This window comes from Monodelphis domestica, chromosome 2 (genome assembly GCF_027887165.1).
Source record: "Monodelphis domestica isolate mMonDom1 chromosome 2, mMonDom1.pri, whole genome shotgun sequence".
Classification (NCBI taxonomy): Eukaryota; Metazoa; Chordata; class Mammalia; order Didelphimorphia; family Didelphidae; genus Monodelphis; species Monodelphis domestica.
In genome coordinates, this window is record NC_077228.1 from 260657170 (window position 1) to 260667315 (window position 10146).

The following is a 10146-nucleotide window of genomic DNA, read 5'->3' on the forward strand; positions in this document are numbered from 1 at the left end:
GGGAGACATGGAAGGATAACGAATCGTGAAGATCTTTTAATAGACTTTGGTCTTTACCCAATAGGCAATAGAGAGGCATTAAAGAATTTTGATAATCAGGATTTTATGACTAGACGTATGTATTTAAAAAAGAAACGACTTTGATAGTAACATACACCTCAAAATGGAGAGAGCAGTGGGCCTGCTTAAGTGGCAGTGAGAAGAAAAGAGGAACAGTTAAGAGATGTGTCAGAGAAGGAATAAATAGGTCAAGTCAATAAGCATTTCCTAAGCCCCTACTGTGTGCCCGGCACTATGCTAAGTTCTGGTTTTAGTAATATTGGTTATTAGAGGTAAGAAAGAGAAGAATCAAAGAAATAACATGAAAGTCACTAATGCAAGGGACGAGGTGAATGGAAAAGCCAGTAACAGATAGTGAGGGCAAGAGGAGTAGCAGATTTAGGGAAAGAGAAGGAAAAAGAGAACAATCATTCAGCATTTCTCACTTTGTTTTATGAGATTTAAATACCTACCTTCTGAAGCTCCCTGGCAAAGGGCTGACATACATAGGTCTATTCAAAAAATCCTATGTGCATTCATTTTTTTCAAAATCTCCCAATTATACTGTGAAATAGGGATCAGAAGGTAATTTTCAAGCCCAAATAATTTTTTTTAACCCTTACTTTCTGTTCTATTAAAACTCCATTGGGGGCAGCTGGGTAGCTCAGTGGATTGAGAGCTAGCCCTAGAGACTGGAGGTCCTAGGTTCATATCTGGCCTCAGACACTTCTCAGCTGTGTGGCCCTGAGCAAGTCACTTAACCCCCATTGCCTAACCCTTACTGCTCTTCTGCCTTAGAACCAATACATATTATTGAGTCTAAGATGGAAGATATAAGAGAACCTGAGGGAAACTGCCTAAACTAGGTAGGGGACCCCCATTTCCCTCCTCCTGGGACTTTCTAAAATAGATACCAGCTCCAGTCACTAAAGTCACTTTCATTAACCAAATGCAAAACCCAATGCAAAATGCATTACCCAAGGCAAAATGTTTGGGAAGGGTACTTAGAATTCATCTATGATCTATCATTTTTTTATTTTATAGAAGGGAAAACTGAGGCTGGAGAATATGACTAAGATTGCACAATTAATAGCAAATCAGTAACTCTAAACCAGGTCTTTTCCCTTTATACCCTTTCTACACATGCTTTTTACCATAATTTCTAATTTGAAATTTAGTTTCATTGCCCAAGTAACAATAATTTGAATAACTGATCAAAATCATAATTATCTTGTGCTTAAGGGCTTGAGGCAGTATATCTATGTTGATGGTTCAGTGCAATAAAAAGAGATTTGGCTTAGAGTCAAGGACCCTGGATTCCAATTCTGGCTTTGCCACTTACTTAAACCTTGGTGTTCAAACCCTTACCTTGTCCTAAAATCAGTGCTGGAAAGTCTAGGGAATTAGGGTTAAATGACTTGCCCAGGAAATAAGTGACTGACTGAGACCAGACTTTTTGAACCCAGGGCCTCCTATACCCCAGCTTCCTAATCTTATAAATTGAAAGACTAGATCACCTCTACTGGCTCTTCCATCTCCAGATCTTAGGATCTCCTATTTGCACTCCTTCCAAGATCAATCACAGTCCCCTAGGAGGTGGGATTGAGGGGAGCAATCCATAGTGAGTAGGAGGAGGAGAAAGAGGGAGATAGTCTTCGAGCCCTTTTACTACCCCACCCCCAATATATCCAGTGTTCTGGAAGGCCCAGGAGCCACCTGGAGGTTTCCACAGACTAGAAGAGAGGCATGGGGAAATCCAGGACTTGAAGGTGCATCTTTGAGCCCAGGTTGGGCAAGGGCTGAGCTGGGACAAGAACCCAACTGAGCATGTCCAGGAGGGGGACCCCAGAGTCCAACGCCTGGTAAGGATAGGATAAGATACCCTATCTGAGAGGAAAACCAGTCGCAGGCCTGGGTTGGCCCTCTGGAGAGTCGCAGGGACTCATTAGCCCCAGTTTCTAACTAGATTAGGCAAGGGCGGGGGTGGCAGAGAGCTCAGCCAGGAGCCAGAATAGCCAGATAAGGAAGACTGGAAAGGAGGGTGGGGAGGGGATTCCCACTTTTGAAGGAGCTAGAGGGACCCGCTTAGAGGGAGGAGCAGGAGGCTGGGAACAAGGGTTCCCTCAGGCTATTCTGCCCTGGTCCATCGAGCCTTGCCTCCTTCACCTACCTTCCGCCTTCCCGCCCCCACTGCATTCCCCTTGAGGGCACTCAGGTTCCTAAAGAGAAAGGCTGGGGCGGCCAGGGAATGGCAGTCCAGGTGTGAAGTGACTAGCAAAAAAACCTCAGATCCTCTCAGGAACACCTGCATTTGGGTGCGGGGGGTGGGGGGGGGGGGTCCGGCCCACAACTGTCCCATCTCAGAGCCGCTCTCTGGGCTCGGGACCAGTGCGATCCAGAGGGACTAACCCGCCGTGTAGTCTCCCTCCAGCACAAATAATCTGCGTGCTGCCCCATTCTGGGATGTGTTAAGGGTGGTGATGACATGGGAGGTGAGGGGGCGTCGTCTGGCTGCTGGTGGGACCCCCAGGGTCGTAAAGAGCTTCCTCCTCCCCCACCAGAGACATCGTGTAGCTTCCGTTGGTTGGAAGATGCGGGAAGGTGCGGGAGGGCGGGGGTGAGAACCGAAGATTGGGGGAGGAGAGGTGGTCACGGTCACGCGGGGACGGATCCTACCAACTGCCAGTGGCATTGGCCAATGAGTACCCATCCTGGTGATGTCATGGACCAGTCGATTTCTGATTGGTGTCCAGGGTCCGAGAACATTCCCTCCCCTCCCCCCAATACACACGTTCTTGGGGAACCCAAGCCAGCAGCCTCAGGAGCCTCCTAAGGCTTCCAATATTGGGTGGGGTTGAGACACCTTCCCCAACACACACACACACCATACCCTCCTAAGCAGTCTTCGTACCTCTTTTTCTTTTCCTTCCCCCACGTCCTCCTCCACGGGTTTCCTCAGCCCAGCCTTTCAAGTCTTCTTTGCCCTCAAGGTGTCCTAGGCCAAAGTCCCTTTCCTCCACACACCCCTCTAGGACAGGCTCCCGTCTGCCCCTGAGGAGGTGGAATAGAAACGCCTGGCCTCCTGCAGATCCAGCTAGGAGAATATGGAAAGACCTCCCAGGTCTGAGCTCTCCCACTATCTAGATTGGACTCGAGTTTCTTTATATCCAGGGCCTGTGTACAGTGCGTTGGAGGGAGGTGGGGGCGGAACTGTCTAACACCTTAGGTAGCGGCGTGTCTATCATTGAGTCTGCGGCTCTGCCATACTGTGGGTCAGTATGTGCGTGAGTTTTTCACCGTGTCACTCTGCATGCCGATGTTTCTCTCACTGGATATCATCTCTATAGTTGTGTTTTGTCGTTTGTGTCGGTGTTACGTCTATCTCTATAACTGGGTCTACCCCTCCCTGCGTGTCAGTGTCTCTGTCACTGTAAGTGTGACTAAGGATGTCTCTCGGTGTCTCGCAGAGGGGAGGGGGGGGGAGATGGGCGGGGGAGTCGGAGCCCTAGCGGCCCCGGAGGGGGTGTGTGTGTGTGTGCCAGAGGCTGGGGGCGGGGAGGAGGCGGCGGCGGCTGTCAGAGCCGGCTTAGCCAGCGTTGGGAAAGCTCCTCCGCCTCCTGCTCCCGGCCTGCCCGGCCCAGGTAAGACCCCCGCCCCCCCAGTCAGGTCTCCCCACATCTCCCATCCAGCGACTCTGAAACATCTGAGAAGGCGAAATCCGGGTGTCTGCGAGCATCGTTAGGCCCCCGTGGACCCCTCACATAACCCCCACCAGCCCTTTACCTCAACACACATAGTACTCCCTGGCCAATACAAATAGGCATAGCCCCCTGCAGCCCCCCACCCCCAATACACACTCCTTCCAACTCACACAAACCATCCGCCCCACCCTCGCCCCCACCCCTTACTTCCCTCAGGCCTAAAGCCCATTTTCCACCCATCAGAGAATCCCAAACACACCGGCCCTCACCTTGGGCAGAGGAGGAGTAAATTCAGCGCCCCTCCCTGCCTCCCAAAAGACCTGCACACATACACACACGCTTCACCTTAGCTCCCCCGCCGACGCTCTAGTCTTTTCATTGCCCCTGCAATCCTTGAGAGGCCGCCACCTCCCAGGGCCAGGGCATTTTATCTCCAGTCTAGTAAATCCCTGGGGTGGGGCCAGGACTGCAATGAGGGTTCCCAGGACCCCTATTCCCAATATTCCCAGCTTCCTTTCCCCCAGTCTCCTGATACCTCCAGGGTTCTCTGCATCCCCGCCCCTAGGGGAAATCCATCTCTATTTTACTGCTGGGGGGCTGAGATGGGGGGGAGTGTGTCAGCGGAAGCCCCGGGTTATAATTAGCCCCTTTCCTCGGGTTTCCTGGTTAATCCTCCTCTCCTGCTACCCCAGCCCCACCTCCGCGGCTCAGAACCTCATCAGAGATCCTGCAGGCTTCAGCGAGAGGGGCGGGGGAGGGGGGGGATTTCCGTCCTGATCTGGGGAATTTTGATCCTTGGATGGAAATACCGGAACAGCAGCAGCTGCTGTCCCCAAAATAGAGGCCGGCTGGCCGTCAGTTCCCCTCTCCCCAACGCCTACTCCACCCCCTCTCCCAGCCCGGGGGACCACTGGACTCGTTAGTAACCCGGGCGTCCGGTGTCCTCCTCAGACTCCTAACCCTTGTGCCCTTGCTGGAAGCCGAGAGTCCCCTACCCCGATCCTCAGCTCCTGGCTTCGAGATGGGGGGGTGGGGGGGTTAGGGTGAGGAGATGGGGGATAGGGGGAAGTAGGAAGATGCACTTTTGTCAGTGGATGCTGACCCTCGCCGGCTAGGTACTGGAACTGCAGTCCCCAGTAGGGAAAGTGGGGCGGGCGGGGAAGCGGGGAGCAGGTCACCGAGGGCAGCTGGTTCTGGGGAAGAGCACAGCAACTGACAGGAACCAGCACTGTTAGGCTTCTATGCCAGGGGAAGGGACCAGAACAGGTCAGGGCAAGGCTAGGGAGTGGGCAGGAATTTGAAGCAGCCCTAAGTCTCTGGCTCTTGGCCCCACCTCAGGACTCCTGTCCTCAGGGCAATTATATGGGAGTCTTTTCTCTCTCCTCCTGGCCTCCAACTTCTCCAAACTCTCTCTGGCCCCACCCTCCCAGGACTGTGGCTTTGGGTAGCACATCACCCCTCCACAGCTTCATCTGGGGCTACACAATCCAAAGAGGAAGGTAACTAGACCTTCAGAGTCTGAGGCTTGCCCCTCCTCTTCTGTCTCTTCGTGATAACTGCTACAACAAAATCCTAACCACTATCTTGCTTTCTGACTTTCTCCTCCCCCTCCTCCCTCCTTGGCCATCTCACCTCCTGTCCTTCTTTACCCTTGCAGGCACCAGGATGGCCATTGGACTCTCTCTACTGCATCTCCACAGTCCTTCCCCACCCCTTCTCCTCCTCCTCTTTCTCCTGGGTAGGGGGCTAGAGGCTGAAACCATTAAGGATTCTGACCTGCTGGTGACAGTAAAGGGGGGAAAGCTTCGTGGGATCCACCTCAATGCCCCAGGGGGTCCTGTTTCTGCCTTTCTGGGTATCCCTTTTGCTGAACCCCCAGTGGGACCTAGGCGCTTTTTGCCTCCAGAACCCAAACGGCCATGGAATGGGGTCTTAGATGCTATATCCTTCCCTCATGTCTGCTACCAATATGTGGACAACCTGTATCCAGGTTTCCAGGGGTCTGAAATGTGGAACCCTAATCGAGAGCTAAGTGAAGACTGCCTATATCTCAATGTGTGGACACCCTCCCCCCGACCAGTGGTTCCTGCACCAGTCCTGGTCTGGATCTATGGGGGTGGCTTCTATAGTGGGGCCACCTCCCTTGATGTTTATGATGGACGATTCCTGGCTAGAGTTGAAGGCACTGTGCTCGTTTCCATGAATTATCGAGTTGGTGCCTTTGGCTTCCTGGCACTGCCAGGGAGCCGGGAAGCACCAGGCAATGTGGGGCTGCTGGACCAGCGCCTAGCAATGCAATGGGTGAAGGACAACGTGGCAGCCTTCGGAGGAGACCCAAGGTCAGTGACACTCTTTGGGGAGAGTGCTGGAGCTGCCTCTATAGGCATGCACCTGCTTTCACCTCCAAGCCGTGGGCTCTTCCATAGGGCAGTGTTGCAGAGTGGGACTCCTAATGGACCCTGGGCCACTGTGGGGGCAGGTGAGGCTCGTCGTCGAGCCACCCTGCTGGCCCGGCTGGTGGGGTGTCCCACTGGCAGCAATGACACAGAGTTGGTGGTCTGCCTGAGGACCCGTCCAGCCCAGGACCTTGTGGACCAGGAATGGCAGGTGCTGCCCCAAGAGAGTGTCTTCCGATTCTCCTTTGTTCCTGTTGTGGATGGAGACTTCCTCAGTGACACGCCTGAGGCCCTCATCAATGCTGGGGACTTTCATGGCCTCCAGGTAATTGTGATTTCTGAGTCCTCATTCATTAATCCCCCAAATCCCCAAATCCTTTTTCACCTCCCATTTCACTTGGCCTACCTTTAAGCAAACATAGATCTAAGAGTAGCATGGAGGGAAATCATAACTGTAAATGTGAATGGGATGAACTCACCCATAAAACAGAAGCAGATAGCAAAGTAGGTTAAAAACCAGATCCCACAATATTGTCTAGAAGAAACCCATTTAAAGCAAGAAGACAAACACAGGTAAAGATAGGGGACTGAAGCAGAATCTATTATGCTTTGGCTGAAGTAAAAAGCAAAATCTTTAAAAAGTTCTCTTTAAACTTGGTCTCTTCTCTTTTCATTTCTCCCCCCTCTCTTGGTTCCGGTTTTTCTATGTTTATCTCTTTATCTGACTTTTTTTCCTCCTCTTTACTTTGTCTTGTTTTCCGCAGGTGTTGGTAGGTGTAGTACAGGATGAGGGCTCCTATTTCCTGGTCTATGGGGCCCCTGGCTTCAGCAAGGATAATGAATCTCTGATCAACCGAGCCCAGTTCCTGGCCGGTGTGCAGGTTGGGGTACCTCAAGCAAGCGAGCTGGCAGCAGAGGCTGTGGTTCTACACTACACAGACTGGCTACATCCTGACGACCCTGCACGGCTTCGTGAAGCCTTGGGTGATGTTGTGGGTGACCACAACGTAGTATGTCCTGTGGCCCAGCTAGCCGGAGGACTTGCTGCACAGGGTGCCCGTGTTTATGTCTATGTCTTTGACCATCGAGCTTCAACAATGTCCTGGCCCCTCTGGATGGGTGTTCCCCATGGCTATGAGATTGAATTTATCTTTGGCCTTCCCCTTGAACCAACTCTCAACTACACTGGTCCTGAGCGAGTTCTCGCCCGACGCCTGATGAGATACTGGGCCAACTTTGCCCGTACAGGGTCAGTTGAGTTGGGAGAGTGATGATTCAGATGAGGTACAGGCAAGGAGAGAGAGAAAGAGGAGGCAACTTAAAGAAGAGAATTACAAATAATAAAGGGGAAATTGAAGGTGGAGGAGAATAGATGAGACAGGAAGATGAGAGGAGTAAAAGTGATAGGAGGGAAGGATGACTTGAAACTGTGGGAAAGAAGCAGAGATGAAACGGAAACAATGGGAGAAAGAACAGGGGCAAAGGATAGATGGGGGGACCAAAGGATCTAGAAACAAAGGTTCAACCACCTCATCTTACAGATGAAGGAACTGAAGTCCACAGAAGGAACTGCTTGTGCCCACATGGTTAATAAAGTGGTAGAGCTGGGATTTAAACCTAGATTCTAACTGCAGATCCAAAGCTCTCCAATGCATCTCTTTAAAGGAGGGGAGGAGAGAATGAGGAGGAGAAAAGGCCGGCAGTCAGTCAATAAAGCAATTGATGCCTGCTATTGGCGGACTACTGCATAGAGGGAATGGGACACCAAAAGAAGAAGTAGGGTCAAGTACAGAGAGGGAGGGAGGAGGCGCAGCTGCCGGAGGAATCTGGCTCTAACTCTGCCTTTCCTCTTCCCCAGCGATCCCAACGAGCCTCGGGAGCGTGAATCCCCGCGCTGGCCTCCCTACACCGCCGGGGCTCAGCAATACGTAAGCCTCAACCTGCGGCCACTAGAAGTGCGGCGAGGGCTGCGCGCGCAGGCCTGCGCCTTCTGGAACCGATTTTTGCCGAAGTTGCTCAGCGCCACCGGTAAGCGCAGGGAGAAGAAGGGGCGGGGAGGAGGGAAGGGGAGAAAGTGCATGGGGCGGAGCCTCAAACGAAGGGGCGGGTCCTGGGGCGGGAGGCCGGTGTTAGGTCCTCTAGAGATAGTGGGTGCTGGGAAGGGTGCAGAGCCTCACTAAGGCAATCTCGTAGCCCCAGATCTTAGCCCATCAGGGTATATAACCCGTTCTCTTCTTCCCCCTCCCTTCCCCAGTTTGGGATGCCCAGTGCGCCCGCTCCAGCCCGGCCGGAGGTGGGGCTGCCCCAGGGTGCAGGCTTGGCCGATATCTCTTCCTCCCGCTCCTCCTCCTCTTGTTGCTCAGATAACCCTCCCGACACCCCCTCCCCAAGATCGGGTAACTGCGACTCTCCGGAGCGGCCGCTGGGAGGGGCCCCAGTGTCAGGGAGCTACAGATTCAGCGCCTCTCTCACCCCGCCCCGCCCCGCGGGAGCTCTGGTGGAGGGAGAGCCTCAGATTGGACGTTTCGGGGGTCTCCCTCTCAGGGACACGGGGCCTTTGTTGTTTACATGGAAAAGGCAAATATTTTTCTATAGAATGATCCATCGCCTCATGAGCATGAATTTACAGAAGTGGGGGATCCTGGGCGTTTCAACACTACTACACCCCGACCCTTAACGGGACAGCTTTCTCAACTGTTCTCTTTTCTCCTCCCTCCTTTTCTGCCGCCCCTTACCCCCTTCATCCTGGCCATTCATTACTTCTGTTGCATTTTCCCCGCTTTCATCCACACTCCCGTTTCTTCTCCCTCCCTCCTCCCCGCTCCCCTCCAATGTCTTCTCCTACTCCCGGGAACCCTTTGCCTGTGCCACCCACCGCCCGGGCGGCCCCTACAGATAGTCTGGATGAGGCAGAACGCCAGTGGAAGGCGGAGTTCCACCGCTGGAGCTCCTATATGGTGCACTGGAAGAACCAGTTCGACCATTACAGCAAACAGGAGCGCTGCTCTGACCTGTGAAAGGGGATCGGGACCCTTGGATCCTCCCTCGCCACTCCAGGAAGCCGGCCTGCCCCTTCTCTCCCCAGCCCCGCCCCAGTCCTACAGCTGTACATAATATTTATTTCTGGGCTGGGCTATAACACGGATAAAGCCGCGGGGCTGGCCCCACCCTCTAGGGCTCTCTCCGCCCCCTGCATGTCCGGGGCCGAGTCCCCTACCCCTGCGGTGCCTTCGCCCCTCCGGGCCGCCAATAAACTTAGTCACAGAGTACGTGTGAGACTGGTGGGGGGCGGGGCAGGGCGGAGCGGGGCAGGCAAAACCTTCGGGCTCGGGAGATAGGTAAGCACAGCTTCGGCACCCACGTTATTGTGGGTGGGTCCCGGGCAGCACCCTAAAGGCTAAATATGAGGCGGCCCAGTGCACTATGGGAAAGCTTAAGTAAGAGGGCCGCCATCAGCCAGCTCCATTGCTGAACAGCAGCATATGGAGCGTCTCTAGAGGACGTCCTCCCCAGAACCAGCTTCTTAGGAGCAGAGTGGAGCAAGGAGTCTAGTTTGGCCTCAGGGAAACCAAGGCAATTTGGCCCTAGTTCGAGCTGTAGCCAAGGAAGGAAAAGGGAGCCCTCCCTGCAGGCCATTAAGTGTACCAAGTTCAGCATCTTGATCTGTGCTTCTCATGTGCTTCCCCTGTGCCAAGCTCCAAGCCCTCAAGTGCCCCCAAGTCAAATTTCTTGCTTCACGCAAGACTAGGATATGCTTTTGGATGTTTGCCTGGGCCCAACCTGCCTCATCTTAGCCTCTAAGCCCTCTTGAAGACCGGTGTGATGGGCTGGATTAACGAGGGTTGGGCTCATGGCTGTGGTACAGGTCACTGTAACTGTTCCTGGCCTGATAAAGAGGCTCAGTGCCAGACCAGAAGGCCCTGTAGATTGTGATAAAAGATGTGAAAGAGGGCCTACAGACAGCTTTTAAAGATCAGAGACCTTTCCACTTCATAGGAAGTGTGTCTAGT

General features: G+C 53.3%; 1 protein-coding gene across 4 annotated transcripts; it reads left to right on the forward strand.

The window, feature by feature from the left end:
* Positions 1 to 1769: 1769 nt before the first annotated feature.
* Positions 1770 to 9405, forward strand: ACHE (acetylcholinesterase (Cartwright blood group)). Of its 4 annotated transcripts, none has more exons than XM_056817742.1 (5): positions 1770 to 1901; positions 5398 to 6461; positions 6901 to 7385; positions 7995 to 8164; positions 9032 to 9405. In XM_056817742.1, exons 2-5 carry the CDS (start codon positions 5406 to 5408, stop codon positions 9151 to 9153), a joined length of 1833 nt encoding a protein of 610 aa, XP_056673720.1. In that variant the 5' UTR covers positions 1770 to 1901; positions 5398 to 5405; the 3' UTR covers positions 9154 to 9405. The 4 variants fall into 4 exon arrangements, with proteins under 4 accessions (XP_056673720.1, XP_007483343.1, XP_056673719.1 ...); XM_007483281.3 differs by lacking the exon at positions 1770 to 1901 and adding an exon at positions 2721 to 3160; XM_056817741.1 differs by lacking the exon at positions 1770 to 1901 and adding an exon at positions 3230 to 3680.
* The last annotated feature ends 741 nt before the right edge of the window (positions 9406 to 10146 follow it).